The sequence below is a fragment of the Notechis scutatus genome, chromosome 11 (assembly GCF_049901735.1).
Source record: "Notechis scutatus isolate UNSWTSFEM ecotype Mainland chromosome 11, rNotScu1.2, whole genome shotgun sequence".
Classification (NCBI taxonomy): domain Eukaryota; kingdom Metazoa; phylum Chordata; class Lepidosauria; order Squamata; family Elapidae; genus Notechis; species Notechis scutatus.
This window is the reverse complement of record NC_142019.1, coordinates 1,566,971-1,583,893: the sequence shown is the minus strand read 5'-3', so window position 1 is coordinate 1,583,893 and position 16,923 is coordinate 1,566,971. Positions and strand designations below refer to the sequence as shown.

The following is a 16,923-nucleotide window of genomic DNA, read 5'->3' as shown; positions in this document are numbered from 1 at the left end:
GGGAGGCTGGAGGTTTCTAGCAAAGTTCCTAGCCCAGCTCTGAGATGTTCTGGGATTGAAGAAGAGGTGAGAAGGTGGAATTGAAAAACAAAAGCCAGACAGAATATCACGAGATATGGAATAAATTCTATCAATGGTGGGAACAAGAAGGAAGGACCCAGAATAAAAACTAATCAGGATTTGTAGAATGGACAATTAAGGTTATGTATATAATTAGAATAGAACAGAATTCTTTATTGGCCAGGTGTGATTGGACACACAAGGAATTTGTCTTTGGTGCATAGGCTCTTAGAGTACATAAAAGAAAAGATACATTTGTCAAGAGTCAAGAATCATAAGGTCCAACACTTAATAATAGCCATAGGGTAAAATAAGCAATCAAATCATACTAGGAAACAGTCAATATAAATCGTAAGGCTACAAGCGACAAAGTTACAGTCATACAGTCACAAGTGGGAGGGAATGGGGGATAAGGAGTGATGAGATTAATAGTAATAGTAATGCAGAGTTATAATTGTAAATAGTAATTATAATTGAACATGATGGATAGTATGACAGATATAAAATAGATAGCACAAAAGATAATATGTATATACTGGATAAGTTAATTGCATACATGTATATAAGATATCTATCATATATTTTAGTATGTATGGCAAAAATCATGCCAGGGCGGCCACACTGTGTCCAATATTTTAATGTGTAGTCAATAAAAAATATTTAAAGGAGGAGAAGAGGAGGAGAGGAGGAGGAGGAGGAGAGGAGGAGGAGGAGGAGGAGGAGGAGGAGGAGGAGGAGGAGGAGGAGGAGGAGGAGGAGGAGGAGGAGGAGGAGGAGGAGGAGGAGGAGAGGAATAGAAGAAGGAGAAGGAGAAGAAAAGAAAAAGAGGAAGGAGGAGGAGAAGAAAAAGAGGAGGAGGAGGAGGAGAAAAGAAGAAGAGGAGGAGGAAGAGAAGGAGAATCAGAAGGAGAAGAAAAGGAGAAGAGGAAGGAAGAGGAGAAGAAGAAAAAGAAGAAGAGGAGGAGGAGGAGGAGAAGGAGAAGCAGAAGGAGGAGAAGAAGAAGAAGAAGAAGAAGAAGAAGAAGAAGAAGAAGAAGAAGAAGAAGAAGAAGAAGAAGAAGAAGAAGAAGAAGAAGAAGAAGAAGAAGAAGAAGAAGAAGAAGAAGAGGAGGAGGAGGAGGAGGAGGAGGAGGAGGAGGAGGAGGAGGAGGAGGAGGAGGAGGAGGAGGAGGAGGAGGAAGAAGAAGAAGAAGAGGAGGAGGAGGAGGAGAAGAAGAAGAAGAGGAGGAGGAGGAGGAGGAGGAGGAGAGGAGGAGGAAAAGGAGAAGAGGAAGGAAGAGGAGAAGAAGAAAAAGAAGAAGAGGAGGAGGAGGAGAAGAAGAAAAGGAGGAAGAAGAAGAAGAAAAAGAAGAGGAGGAGAAGGAGAAGGAGAAGGAGAAGGAGAAGGAGAAGGAGAAGAGGAAGGAGAAGAAGAAGAAGAAAAAGAAGAAGAGGAGGAAGGGGAGGAGGAGGAAGAGGAGGAAGAGGAGGAAGGAAGAATGAAAGAAGGAGGAGGAGGAGAAGAAGAAGAAGAGGAGGAGGAGGGGGAGGAGGAGAGAAGACTTGAGGGGGGGGAACCTTCCATTTGGCTGAGGTTCAACACGAAGAGGTGAGATAAGCCCCCCTCCCTCCCTTCCCGCCAGGCTAGTTGTTTTCAATTTCTGAGCCCCAGGCTGGCCCCAAGCCAATCCCTCTTAACCGTGGAGGGGCTAAAGTTCCTTGGGACGAGGAAAGCCTCCTCTTTGCTGTGAGTTCAACTTTAAGTTCCAAGGCTGGGTCACCTTTGGAACCTTCTGATCGGATTTAAGAAGTCCTGGGGGCAGCTGGGATTTTCAAAGTTCCTTCCTCCTCACCCCCTAGACCATTAAGTCTTGAGATAGCATCTCTCCAGGGTCTGGAGGTGTGTGGGTACAATTGTCCAAGGAAAAAGACTGAATCTGCAACTTGGGGGGGTGGCTTGTATCTTTGGACAAGCTGGAGAGTTTGAACTCTTTTTTTTTTTTTAAATTTTATTATTACTTTTGGTCTACCTGCCGTGGAGAAGTTGGCGTTTGGATTTTGGGTGTTTGTCTGGTGCTCAGCCTGCTCAGACTTTGGAAATCTTATCTTACACGGCTCAAGGTAATATTCTACTTTTTCCAAGCTTGGTTTGTCTCTGTTGTTGTGTTTTCTATAACCTTTGGCCCGGCTAATTGCCGAACAAGTTCCCTTTTGGAAAAAAAGAAAAGAAAAAGAAAATACAAATTCTTAAAGCTCTATCACCATCCTGACCATCCATTGTTAAGCATGAATTTTTGCCCAAAAAGACAATTTGGATATCTTTCTAAAGGGAAAGGCCGCATGAGACGTGAGCCAAATAATAAAAGAAACATGGATTTTTTTTTCTCTCTCTCTCTCCTTCTCAATAATCATTAGACTTTTTTTCTTTGTTAATTCACAAGAGAAACTATTCCAAGTTCTAATAAGAAGGTCTTTCTTATTTTTTTTCCTTCTTCTTGGGAAATCAATCAATCAAGAATAATATGGCTCTCTCTCCCCAGCGAGATTTTCTTAGCAACAAAATTCTTAAGAAGAAAGGTGGCAATTGTATAGTGTAGAGGTTTTTTTTCTCCCCCCCCAAGTCTGTGTTCTTTTAAAAAACTGATCACGAGGGAGACTTTACCTTGTCAACTCCCAGCCTATTTCTCTCCATTTAATAGAGGTGCTTATGTTAAATCTACAAGCAGCTGAAAAGACGAATGCTTTGTTTCCTTTCATTTTATACAGCCTTTTTTTTCTTTTTTCTTTCCTTTCGCTTAGCCTGCATTGTTGCCTGGGTAGGAAAAACATTTTTCCAAGGGCCCAGGAAAGCCGTGCTTACAATAGAGGAGGTAAAAAAGGTATTTCATCAAGAGGCCATTGGCATTAAGAGTGGAGTGGGGGGGAACCCTTAATCACCCTGATTTCACAGCAAACGAGGCATCTAATTGTGACACGGTTTTGATTGCTTTTCCTTTTTAATAAAAGGACAATTTATGATCCTTCCAGGTCACATTGGCTCTCTGGTTTGGAAGTGAATTATACAGGGGTCTTTAAAAATTTAAAAAAAACACGCACACAGATCTTCCATCTTGGCTCTGAAACTCGGCAGGGATCGATCAATCGAGATTTTTTTTAATAGCTCTTTTAAGAAATGATAAATTGCAAGGCAGGGCCAGGGGGCCAGACTCAATCCAAGGTTTGCAATTGGATGGAGACAGATCCGAGATTGGCAGTTTGAGTTCCTCCTCTCCCGAAGAACCTTTGAATCTTGGCTAGCTATTTTTGTGAGATTTTCGTAGGACTCCCAAACTTCTTCCCTACCCCCATGGACCAACCTTACAGCTTCCTCAGCCTTTGCTTTTCCTACCGATCAAATTACACTTGCAATGGCTGCAACTGCCTTAAAGTCTAAAAAGCTCTGGCTGAGACCACAGTAGTCCTCGGGTTACCACTAAGATTGAGCCCAAAATTCGGATTGCTAAGCGAAACGTTTGTGAAGCGTTTAACCTGCTCTATGTTACGACTTTTCTTGCCACCGTTGTTAAGTGAACCGTTGCCTTTGTTAAGTTAGTAACCCAAGCGAATCTGGATTCCCCATGGATGTTGCTGGTGACAAGGTTGCAAAAGGGGAATTGTGTGCCCCCAGGGACACTGCAACCGTCATAACTATGAACCAGTTGCCAAACGTCTGAATTTCGATCGCGGGAACGCTGCAATGGTTGTAAGTGTGACAAATGGTGCTAAGTCACTTTTTTTCAGGGCCGGTGTAACTTTGAACGGTCACTAAATGTGTAAGTCGAGGGGAGACAGGATAGCGGTCTTCCAATATTTGAGGGGCTGCCACAGAGAGGAGGAAGGGGGTCAAGCTGTTTGCTAAAGCGTCTGTAGGCCAGACAAGGAATAATGGATGGAAACCGAACAAGGAGAGATTCAACCTGGAAATAAGGAGAAACTTTCTGACGGTGGGAACAAGCAAACAATGGAACAAAATTTGCCCTCAGAAGTTGTGGGAGCGCCATCACTTGAGACTTTCAAGAAGAGATTGGACTGCCATTTGTCAGAAATAGTGTAGGGATCTCCCGCTTGGGCAGGGGGGTGGACTAGATGACCTATATGGTCCCTTCCAACTCTGATTATCTGTTATCTGTATTAAACATCACAATGAAGCATTAACTTCTTCAGCAAGAGCTGGACATGGGGTGACAGGGTAGCAGCCTTCCAATATCTGAGGGGCTGCCCCAAAGAAGAGGGAGTCAAGCTATTCTCCAAAGCACCGGAAGGCAGGACAAGAAGCAACGGATAGAAACTCATCAAGGAGAGAAGCAACTTAGAACTAAGGAGAAATTTCCTGACTGGGAGAACATTTAATCAGTGGAACAACTTGCCACTAGAAGCTGTAGGAGCTTCATCACTGGAGGTTTTCAAAAAGAGATTGGACAACCATTGGTCAGGGATGGTATAGGGGTCTTCTGTTCAAGTAGGGGTTGGACTAGAAGACCTCCAAGGTCCCTTCCAACTCTGTTATTCTGTGACCTGGAACTTGTTGAAGAGATACCCTTGGGTCCTGGAAACGGGGACCTTTTAAACTCCTCCCAAAGGGACTGATTGATTGAAACCGAAGACTGTCCTTTATTTCTGTGTGTGTGCAGTTGGTTGGCTTGTTGACCTTATGAAAGAAGACTAAGACGTTTCCCCTCCCCTCCTCCGCCCCTTCCTTTGATCTCCTTTAAAGCATAAGGTGTCCTTTTGTATCAGGACTTCAGCGTTCTGAGTCATTACAGGCTTTAATAACCCCTGGTGTTTATTTGCTAAAGAATGAGCACGCAGGCTAGAGTTTGAGTAATAGCAAGAAAATTATTTACAGGAATAATTGGTTTGCAATTATAGATAGATAGATAGAATTCTTTATTGGCCAAGTCTGATTGGATACAAAAGGGATTTGTCTTTGGTGCAAATGCTTTCAGTGTACATAAAAAGAAAAGATACATTCGTCAGGAGTCAAGAATCAGAAGGTCCAACACTTAATGATAGTCATAGAGTACAATAAGCAATCAAATCATGCTAGGAAACAGTCCATAAAAATCATTAGGATACAACCAACAAGGTTACAGTCATACAGTCATAAGTGGGAGGAGATGGGTGAAAGGAAGGATGGGAGGATTAATAGTAACAGTAATAGTAGTGCAGACTTTGTAAATAGTTGGACAGTGTTGAGGGAATTATTTGTTTAGCAGAGTGATGGCGTTTGGGGAAAAACCGTCCTTGTGTCTAGTTGTTCTGGTGTGCAGTGCTTTAGAGTGTCATTTTGAGGGAAGGAGTTGAAACAGTTTATGTCCAGGATGTGAGGAGTCCGTAAATATTTGCACAGCCCTCTTTTTGACTCGTGAAGGATACAGGTCCTCGACTGAAGGCAGGTTGGTAGTAATTGTTTTTTCTGCAGTCCTAATTATCCTCTGGAGTCTGTGTCTGTCCTGTTGGGTTGCAGAACCAAATTGAAACAAATGTAGATACTCCCCCTAGATTTTTTTTCCTCTTTTCTCAAAAGGATTCAAAAAAGATTTTACAAACTATTCTGAAATAGTTTGGCTGAACAGTTCTACCAAAAATCCAAGACAGTGAGCAGTCTAGTTTTGAAGGTAGATGGTTTTATATTTCAGAAGGAGATTGAAAAAGGATTTCTCTGAGTTGGTGGTGCTACACCATGGCCATTTTACGATGTGTGGATTTTAATTCCCAGAATCCCCCAGCCAGTTGGAGAATTCTGGGAGTTGAAGGCCACACATCTTAAAATTGGCAAGGTTGAGAAAAGCTGCTGTAAGTGATGGTGTCTTCGGAAGTATCTCTTTGACAGATGGGATACCTAGATAGGTTGACCGTGAAATGGTAGTTGAGCTTACAAATTGTGGATCTGTACTTTAAATATTGGCCAGGTCCATCCTTCACATTACACAGTAACCATGGTTTGTTAGGATGACTAGGTTCCATAAGTTGCTGGTGCAAAAGCAAACCAACCAAGATATTATATATTGTGTGCTAGAGAACTCAGTCAAGTGGTTCCTTAGAGATGAAGATATATATAGAAAGCATGTATTTAAAAAGGACAACATCACTCATCTGGAAATATCTGGCCAAAATTGTGTTCACTACCAGGCACTTTCAATACCTGAGGGAATGAAAAGACAAAACTCTCTCAGTAGTGGCCCCACTTTTCATGAGATCTCAACTTTAAAATGTGGGGTCCTTTTTAAATTAAAGCTTTAGATGGTTTTATTATCTGAGTTTGGCTGTCTATGCAGATGTTTGGTCTTGCATAAGTCAACTTAGAAACTTTCTGGAGAACTCAACACATGAACCACTTCCCCCACTGCATGAAACCATGTTTCGTTGAGCCAGGTCTATTGAACATGCCACCATTAGATTGCTGTTGTCTCTTGGACTAAGTCCTAACCTATTATCTACAAACCCCAATGGCTGCATTCCCACTTGATTCTAAATCATCCAACCATCACTTAATGACTTACCCCAATGTGAGGCCCAAGCCTATGAGTTCATCCCTGATACTAAACCACGGCTTATTGAGCAAGTCATTGCAGCATGAACCATGTGCCATGCTCAAGCTATATAACCCATGACTTAGAAACTACAATGGTCTGAGTTCTCCATGATCTTGCCTAGATTCATCCTAAGAGCCAGGATGGCACAGTGGTTAGAATGTAGTACTGCAGGCTACTTCTACTGACTGCCTGCTGACTGCAAATTGGCAGTTCGAATCTCACCAGGTTCAAGGTTGACTCAACCTTCCATCCTTCTGAGGTGGGTAAAATGAGGACCCAGATTGTTGGGGGCAACAGGACGACTCTGCAAACCGCTTACAGGGAGCTGTAAAGCACTGTGAATCAGTATATATGTCCAGGTGTTATTGCTATTTTCCTTCCTTCCTTCCTTCCTTCCTTCCTTCCTTCCTTCCTTCCTTCCTTCCTTCCTTCCTTCCTTCCTTCCTTCCTTCCTTCCTTCCTTCACACAATGGTTAGAATGCATTATTGCAGACTACCTCTGCCCACCACCAGCAGTTCGATCCTGACCGGCTCAAGATTGACTCAGCCTTCCATCCTTCCGAGGTCGGTGAAATGAGGACCCAGATGGTTGGGGGCAAGAGGCTGACTCTGTAAACCACTTAGAGAGGGGCTGTAAAAGCACTGTGAAGCGGTATAGAAGTCTAAGGGCTATTGCTATAATCAAGCATCGACCTTACAACTTTTGCATGACTACCCAACCCAGATTGTGGGTTTATTTTGACCTTTTATCCAGGCCTGCACTTTTAACTTCTTCTTCTTTAGTTTGCCTCTTAAACATTCAGTTTGTTGAGAGTTGTCCCCGAATTAGCCAGGTGGGGAAGGAATGTAGAACAATAAAAGGCTTGGAAGCAGAAGATAACAATCGGCCTGCTTCGTTTGAACTCTGATGTTGGTAGAATTGGCGAAGATTGCCTGCTGCAATCCCTCACACATTTGCAACTCCCTCACTGTGAGTTGACACCTGTACAAACAGCTCTGGCCGGTAGTAACCCCCGCAGGGATGAAGCAAAGGCAGTTTGAAGAGCCACCAGAAACCCTCCCGGTGCAAAGTTGCTTTGAAAACAGTAGGGCTGGGCTGCCTGAAGAAGAAAATATCTCTCCCATTTAACAGAATAAGAGAGTTGGAAGGGACTCCTTCTCAAGCAGGAGATCCTAGGCCATTCCAGACAAGTGGCTTTCCGATTTCTTCTTAAACACCTGCAGTGTTGGAGCAACCACAATTTCTGGTGGCAAGCTGTTCCACTGGTTCAAGGGTCTTCAAACTTGGCAAGTTTAAGACTTGTGGACTTCAACTCCCAGAATTCCTGAGCTAACACAACTGGAGGAGGAATTCTGGGAGTTGAAGTCCACAAGCCTTAAGGCTCTCAAGTTTGAAGACCCCTGATCTATCACCTATCACCTATCACCTATCACCTATCATTCTCTCTCTCTCTCTCTCTCTCTCTCTCTCTCCCGTACCTACCTATTTACCTATCTATTTATCTATCTATCTATCTATCTATCTATCTATCTATCTATCTATCTATCTATCTGTCTATCTGTCTATCTGTCTATCTATCTATCATCTATCTATCTATCTATCTATCTATCTATCTATCTATCTATCTATCTATCTATCTATTATCTATTATCTATCTATCTATCTATCTATCTATCTATCTATCTATCTATCTATCTATCTATCATCTATCACAAGGGTCTTCAAACTTGGCAAGTTTAAGACTGGTGGACTTCCCAACTCCCAGAATTCCTGAGCTAACATGACTGGATGAGGAATTCTGGGAGTTGAAGTCCACAAGTCTTAAAGCTGTCAAGTTTGGAGAGCCCTGCGACTGATTAATTGTTTTCACTGTCAGGAAATTTCTCCTTAGTTCTAGTTGCTTCTCTCCTTGGTTAGTTTCCATCCGTTGCTTCTTGTCCTGCCTTCAGGTGCTTTGGAGAATAGATTGACCCCCCCTTCTTTGGGGCAGCCCCTCAGATATTGGAAGACTGCTATCATGTCCCCCCTTAATCCTTCTTGCCACTCCAAGCAGAGCTCAACTGAATGGAATCACTTCCCACTCAACAAATTCCACAGCTCTTCCGGAAACTGATCTCTTATCATTTTGATTAAAAGCTGTGCGCTCCATTCTCCCATCCCCTCGACCTCTCTTGCTCTATTTATTTGGGCGAGAGGCAAAAAAAACAAAAAACCAACCATTTCCCAGGGAGTGATAAAGAGGGAGAAATGAATAATATTTATTGCGGTCATCAATCTCTCCCTCTGCTGTCTCCCCATCAAGCGTTGCCTTTCCCCAGCGGAGGTCAGACAGAGGAGCAAAGAGATCAGGTTTGGGGTGAGAGGAAAGTGGAGCTGAAATGCCAGGCTGCCACAGAGCACCAGTTGTGCATTGTGTCTTAAATCTTGGGCTCCTCGCCCACCCTTGGCATTTCCATCGGGCTCCCCCCGTGGCTCCTAGGACTGGCGGAATAAATTGGGAGACAGCACCTCTAGGCCATCATCTCAGGGGTGGACTTCAAAAAGGTTCTCTGCCTGGTTGCTGGGTGGGTGTGGCCATGGTGGGCGTGGCCTAGTTGGCCTCCTGCACCACGGTGGTGGTGGTGAGGTTTTTTCGCCCTCCCCGGGTTCCGAAGGCTCTCCGGGAAGCCAGAAACGGGGCCCATTTCAGGCCTTCCCGAACTTCCACGAAGCCCGTTTTTCAACCTTCCCCGAGCCTCCGTGCCCGTGGTGGGATTCAAAAATGTTTACTACCGGTTCTGTGGGTGTGACTTGGTGGGTGTGGCATGGCTTGGTGGGCGTGGCTTGGTGGGTGTGGCAGAGGAAGGATACAGCAAAATCTCCACTCCCTCCCCACTCCTGGGGAGAAGGTTACTGCAAAATCCCCATTCCTTCTCCACCCCACTAACCTGCTTTCCAGCTCCGTTCTCCTGTGCAGGGCAACCAAAAAAAACAACCTACTTTCCAGCTCTGTTCTCCTGTGCAGAGTAACCAAAGAAGACCCAGCCGATCAGCTGGGAGGCAGAGAATAGATGGGGGAATAGAAAGGTGGGATTTGCCGGTTCTCCGGGCTACTCAAAATTTTCACTACCAGTTCTCCAGAACCGGTCAGAACCGGCTGAATACCACCTGTGCTCCATGCGCACCCTGCACTTACCTGCATCCAAAACGGACCATCCTGGCCGGGGCAGGGTGGGGTAGGGAGGGCCAGCCAGGAGTGGGATTGTTGGGAGGGTTCTCCAAACTGCACAGAATCTTAGCTAGGGACTCTCCCGAACCCCTGAGAACCCCCAGAAGCTTACCCCTACATCATCCAGCTTCTTTCCTTTGGGCTCAAACAGACACTGGGGTAAACCAGCCCATTGATGGCTTGTCCGACAAACCACAGTTACAACCAAGTAGGGCAATGCTTTCAAACGGTGGTGGACTTCAACTAGCAGAATTCTCAGCAATGGCTATGCTGGCTGTGGAATTTGGGGAGCTGAGGTCCACATACCTGGAAATCACCAAGGTTTTACGACGCAAGATTCCAGAGGTGTTTTAATCAGCTACTAGGGAAAGCCACTGTATATAAACAGAGAGCAAACTCCACCCCCTTCTAGCACGGATGATCTTAGCTAGTTGGGTGGTGAAATGTCTGCAAGGAAACAACCGAGCTGTGAGCACACCAAGGATTCCATAGTCTTACTATTAACCAGGAATATCCTTCTGCATTGGAATCAATTCTGTCTGTATGATTTTCAAGCTGGGATTTTGACTGGTTTCATTCATTAGATTAAGTCATAATGTGGTTTATATTTAGTTGGTGCCGCATTGCCATTTAATTGCAATTTATTCAACCAGCTAAGCTTGGGGCAAAGTGGTTTAGCATATGAAAAGCCAGTTTTATGTATTCCATACATTAACACCTCGCCTCTTCTGCAAAGAGCTCAAGAAATTTTCTACCACCTTCTCCTGTATTCTATGACTGAAACCCCTGTCAAATAGGAGTAGCCAGATGATCAGCCTATTAATTTTATAGCTAAATATTGGGTGCGTACCGGGGTTTTCTTAAGCCCAAAGCAATAAATTTTGAATATTTTGCTACACAGGTTCTCAAATCAAACAATGGTGCTTTTGAAAGTATCAAGAAAGAGGGGTGTGAAACAAAACACCAAACCATTGGTTGGAGAAAATCAAGCTTTATTTCTAAGTCATATTTCCCTTGGATTTTTTATTTATTTTTTTGCAAAAAGGAAAAGAGAGAGAGAGAGAGAGCATCCATTCAAATAGGTGTAAGGAGCAAAAACGATTTTCCAAATGCTTTTCATTTCCTTTAGGCTGAGTCTTGGAGAGAAACCAAGTTAAACAACTCTTTACTTTCTTTAATCTTGTCGTGGGCTTTTCATAACTGATGATTCTTAGTTTGGTTTGTGTTGTGTGGTTTGAAGTTTTTTTCCCCTCCTTTTCTTTTCTTGTTAACCTCCAACCTCTGTTCCTCCTTTGTTCTCCTGTAATGCTGAAACAGGATGAAGTCACTTTGGATAAACTTCTGTGGGATTTAAAATAATAATAATAAAAGCATGGAAAGCAGCTTAAATGACAGAAGGAAATAGAGTCGCTTGTATGAAAGACCTAAGAAGCTGGCCAGGTTTTTTTTTTAAATTTGACCGCCAAAGTGTATCAACTACAGGACAAATTTTGTGAAGGATTTGGATCTCCAGCTCAAAAAAGATCTTCTTTTCTTTTCTTTTTAAAGATATTCTTTAGATTTGATTGCCTGAGAAATTAAAGAAAAGAGAGAGAGAGATGTCTTCCCAAGAGCTACTAAAGGATGAACTGGAGCTCGGTGGCAACTTGGCTGATGAAGATAATTGGTACATATATGAACCAATAGGAAACTCCAACGAGTGAGTATAAATGCTACTTATTTCTCAGGTTTCATCCTTGCATCGCTTTAACTATCTAGAACTTAAGGTTGTTGGTAAAACTTCCTCTCAGCAAAGTATTTGTGAATGTCCCAAATATTCTTTTAAAAAAATCATTCTGGGCTTGGGAATATTAAACCTCCAAACTGTTAGGAAAATATATCTCGTATTTATGGAAATCAAGCTACAGATATTTCGTGATTAATACTGTGTGTGAGCTTTTCAAAGAAATCCATACATTTACGATGAGGGGAGAGTGGGACTTGACTCTATCCATAATTAGTTCAGCGGTTAGCCCTTGGATGGGATTAAATATCCTCATTTCTAACATAACTCACTAATTCTGCCCCGAAGTAGGATTAATGGGACATAAGCAGCCAAGACTGAATTGAAACATTCTTCGCTTTCCCAGCTTCGACTCAGAGGGGTGCGAAACACAGAAGAAGCTTTGATGCTTTCCTGTTTTTTTGTTGGTTTGCCTCCACTGCTATTAGTACATTTATCACAGAATTCTAGAATGCAAATGTTGGGAGTTATTCTGAGGATCACCTACCCTGATGTTTCTCAACTTCGATATTGAGATCGGTGGACTTCAGTCCCCAGAATTCTCCAGCCAATCCCCAGGAGAATTCTGGGGATTGAAGTCCCCAGAGCTCAACATTGCTGCGACGTTGAGAAATATTGATGTAACCCAACACCTTTTACAGAAATCCATTCTTAGAACACTCCCAATAGATTACTATTCTACCTCTGTTTAAATCGAGGGTCTTCAAACTTGACAAGTTTGAAGACTTGTGGACTTCAATTCCCAGAATTCCTGAACTAACATGACTGGAGGAGGAATTCTGGGAGTTGAAGTCCACAAGTCTTAAAGTGGTCAAGTTTGAAGACCCCTGGTTTAAATTCTCACAATATCTCAAGGCTATTAGTTCTGTCATTGAATGACTCTGTTAAGTATTTTTCCTGGTGTCCAACCCAATCTTCTTCCTCATCATTTAAATCTGTTGTTTCTTGTCTTGACTTCCAGTCAATGGTTGGACAATCCCATCCATCTCATCCCATCCTGATATATAAGTTGCCTACTAGAACCCAATGCCATCCCTCAGTGTGTTCAATGTACTGGTCATTATTTTTGGCTGTTGCCAACATTCTGGACTGCATTTGCAATGATCCTCACATGGTCACATGTGACACCTTCTCTCCACCCCATGTTCCATTCATCATCCCATGGACCTCTCCAGATTGTATCACAAATGCCAGGATTCCTTCGTGTGTAACTTGCCTCGCTCCTGCGTCAAACCACTGAACGGTAGGAAGAAAGTTCTGGGTGAAGGAACTTCAGGTCCTGGATTTGATTCTTCTCATTCAGTCCAGCCCTTGGATCCTTTCGGGCCAGAGAGAATTTTAAAAGCCTTCTTTTTTGTCCTAGTTGAACCTTCCTTGAGCATGAAGTTGAAACTTCCCTCCACTTAAAAAAGTTCATTGAGTGACCATTCAAAATTACGTCATTGAAAAGATGAAAAGTTGAAAAGTGACCTACAACCAGTTTTCACACTAATGACCATTGCAGCATCCCTATGGTCATGAAATATACTTAATGTCAACTCATAAAATATTTCTATGGTCTTTTTAGAACAACAGAAAGGGAGGAGGGAAAGAGGTTTGAAAGAGCAGTGCGGTAGCTTGGAAATCGAAAGTGCATTCCTTACATAGTTTTTCAAAGATAGCAACTAGGTGACTGAAGTTTCTGCCCTGCATATATCTAACTGGAGAGCATGATTGATGACTCTGGGCTATGGATGTGATCCATTGGAGAATATGGATAAGGGGGTGGGGGAAAACCAGTGTCAAGGGTGACAATGAATTATGTGTCTCAGAGTTGGCTACACCCAGGCAGTGCTGGACATGTTTACTCCCAATATATCCTTTAGAAGTTTTGGAAGTTTGGCTCGAGACTCACGATTTAATTGGGGTAACTGCCAGAATCCTGACACTTATCAAGTGACTCATATTTATGACCATTGCAATGTCCAGGGGTCCCATGATCCCCTTTTGTAAACTTCTGACCAGCAAAGTCAATGGGAGAAGCCAGATTCATCTAACAACCACATTACTAACTTAACAATTGCAGTGATTCACTTAACAACGGTGGCAAGAAGGGTCGTAAAATGGGACAAACCTCACTTAACAGATATCTCTCGCTTAGCAACAGAAATTCTGGGCTCCATTGTGGTCAAAAATTGATGATTACCTGTATGATCCTTCTGAATGGTTGACGGATCCTACATTTTGAGCTTTTGTGACCTTTCCTCCAAAAATATCCTTCAGAAGACACTAACATGATTGCAAACGCTGGTGCACCAGAGTTCCTTGTCAACTCCTACCACCCTTAGATATTTCCCCTTGAAGGATCTCTAAAATACTTGAGAAAAATCTCCTCAGTGGGAGAATCAGTGGTGGGATTCAAAAATTTAACCGAAGGTCCTTTGCCCTAATGATTTCTTTCAACAACCAGTTCACCAAATTGCTCAGAAAGTTACCAGCCAGGTCTGACAAACCGGTGCGATCCGGATGAATCCCACCACTCGTCTGAATATATTCTGAGAGGGAACAAGCTGCAGGGCAACTTTTCCACCACCCCCACCCCCCTGATTGTACAGAAAGTCGGTCTAGCAAGAGAGATGACCTTTTAAATTCAGAAAGCTTCCTTCAAGGGCTGTAACTTTATCCAGATTCAAGCTTGGTCAACTCACAAGCTTTCCAACTCTTGTTGAAAAGTCACACAAAGGGCTGTTCTCACCAGGCCGCTAATCTAACAACCTGTGTTCTCTGGAACGTAATTTTTTTTTTTGCTGGATTTTAACAGGGAAAAAAAAGACATTTCAAACCCTCACTTCCTCTCACATTACCACAGTGCCACAAAAGCAGTCCTGTGTTAGAAAATCTGTTGCTTGTTTGCATTCATTTGAATAAGCACCTTCAGTTACATTTCCATGCTACTCCATCTTCGTAAATCCAACTAACCACATGACACATATTAGAGCTCTTAATCTCTGTTCCTAGTCAAGCTTTTTGGCTTATGGGCTTTGGGGTTGTTTTTGGTTGCTTAAATCATTCCTTTTAATTGTCTGTGCTTTCCATGAATGTGAGGCGTCTAACATCTACTTTAAAGCTGCTGTTTTAAGTGAGTTGGTTTTAGTGAGGAATTGGAGAGAGAGAGAAAATCTCTGGAAAAGAAAAACATTTGGATAGAATGAAAGAAGATAAACGTGATTTGTTTGTTTTTTCGTCCTAAGGCATTGTTGTCAAATGCAGAATTTTTTTCTTGGCCGGAGGATATTGGTTTAGATTTGACGGCTCTTAATATGTTGTTTTCTGAGCCAGATGTGCTTTTAAATGGTTTTGATGCTTTCTTGCAGCATGGCTTCCAACATTATCCCCGATTGCCAACTGACTGTCCCCTTTGATCTCTATCACTGCAGCATGGCTCCGATTTCTGTAAGTATTTTTTTTTTAAAAAACAAGTTTGCAAATGAGGCTTTGGCCTCTGTGGGCCACTTCTCGAAGAGGTAAGAGGACAACAGGAGTTATAGAGAGAGGAGCATTATCCAAAATACTTTACACAACATTTGTGAAGCTGATTGGAATTGGTGATCTACCGATCCATGAAATAGGCCAGCATTTCTCAACCTTGGTATCTTGAAGAGGTGTGGACTTCAACTCCCAGAATTCCCCAGCCAGCCAAGGGGAATTCTGGAAGTGGAAATCCACACCTCTGCAAGCTGCCAAGGTTGAGAAACACTGAAAGAGGCTGTTAATTTGATACTATAGTGTAGCTGCAAATATCTAACTTGATTATTTAGCCAAGAACGTAAATTACACCCCACTGGGGCTTTACTCACTTCAGTGAGGCTAAAGAAAGTATTAATCATAATAAGAAACCACATTCAGAAAGAAGGGAAGGGAAGGGAAAAGGAAAGGGAAGGGAAGGGAAGGAAAGGAAAGATGGAGGGAGGGAGAAGGGAGGGAGGGAGGGAGGGAAGGGAAGATGGAAGGAAAGGAAAGGAAAGATGGAAGGAGAAGGGAAGAAGGAAGGGAAAGGAAAGGAGGAAAGATAGAGGGAGAAGAAAGGGGGGGAGGTAAAGGAAAGGAGAAAGGAAAGGAAAGGAGGAAAGATGGAGGGAGAAGGAAGGAAGGAAGGAAGAAAAAGGAAAGGGGAAAGGAAAGGAGAGGAAAAGGAAGGAAAGGAGAGGAGAGGAGAGGGGAGGGGAGGGAAGGAAGGGAAGGAAAGGAAAGGAAAGGAAAGGAAAGGAAAGATGAAGGGAGAGGGAAGAAAGGAGACCTTTTTCAAAGTGAGTTCCTAGCTTATCACCCAAATATACACCAGGTCTTAACTGATTTAATCTTTTCTAACATAAGCCAAGGTTAGCTGTTGTGACAGTCCAGTTTTATTCCATTTTTCTGGCTGGCTGGCTAACACATTTTGGACTCTTTCGACTGCTACCATCACCCCCTCCCCTTCTTGCTTTTTATCCTCACAACAGCCCTGCGAAGTAGACCAAGCCCAGATTGTGCAAGAGTTAACGCTTTAGCATTTCTTCCCCCCCAACTTTGGCTATTCAAGGTTTCTTTGGCTGTCTTTGTTTGTGTCGCCATAACAACTATCTCCCCACCGTGAGGAGCTGAAAAGAACTGATGCCAATGTTTTCTGCCTAGTGAAATTGTGGGGGTTACCCCACCTCCTTTTAATATCCCTAGTTGGCAGCTGCTGACATGTTCAGCTGCTGGAAAGGGAGTGTGGACAGATACGGCTTGCAGTTTTGAGAAAGTTTAGGACGGTGTTTTAAACACTGCAAAAATCCCTCCGTGCAGTGTGGCAGATGGCCCAGTCAAAACTGCAGCTGAGCATAAAACCATTTTATATTTCAAAATGCTCTTCACCACTTGGGGGTTTGTGGAAGGATGTATAATTGAAATGGAACCAAATCCGCGAAAGGAAACTTCGAATCAAGATGAGAAGTTATGGAAAAGCAAAGGACTGAGAAACCAGAGAGAAAATCCGATTTGGGTGATAGTAGGTTAGTAGGTCAAGGACCCTCCTCCTCCTCCTCCTCCCCCTCCTCCCCCTCCTCCTCTCCACAAACCCCACTCTCTTCTATTACTGAGGATGTTCCCTAGTTGGGTAATGAAACGTCTGCAAGAAAACCACCAAGCAAGAAAACCACCAAGAAAACCACCTGCAAGAAAACCACCAAGGACCCCACAGTCCTCCTCCTTTCCTTCTCTTCTCCTTCTCCTCCTCCTTCTCCTCCTCCTCCTCTCCGTAAACACCACTCCCTTTTAGCACTGATGAGATTACCTGGTTGGGTCATGAAACGTCTTG

General features: G+C 43.2%; 1 protein-coding gene across 3 annotated transcripts in view; it reads left to right on the top strand.

The window, feature by feature from the left end:
* The first annotated feature begins 2,061 nt into the window (after positions 1 to 2,061).
* STRA6 (signaling receptor and transporter of retinol STRA6) overlaps positions 2,062 to 16,923 on the top strand; it is a 32,348-nt gene continuing 17,486 nt past the window's right edge. Inside the window, exons 1-4 of one of the 3 annotated variants that reach the window (XM_087972511.1) lie at positions 2,112 to 2,160; positions 2,839 to 2,909; positions 11,372 to 11,522; positions 14,960 to 15,038. In XM_087972511.1, coding sequence (XP_087828637.1) covers positions 11,422 to 11,522; positions 14,960 to 15,038 — 180 coding nt within the window. In that variant the 5' untranslated portion in view covers positions 2,112 to 2,160; positions 2,839 to 2,909; positions 11,372 to 11,421. Of the gene's footprint in view, positions 2,161 to 2,838; positions 2,919 to 11,371; positions 11,523 to 14,959; positions 15,039 to 16,923 lie in introns of all 3 variants that reach the window. The other 2 variants (XM_087972510.1, XM_087972509.1) reach the window with 2 other exon arrangements.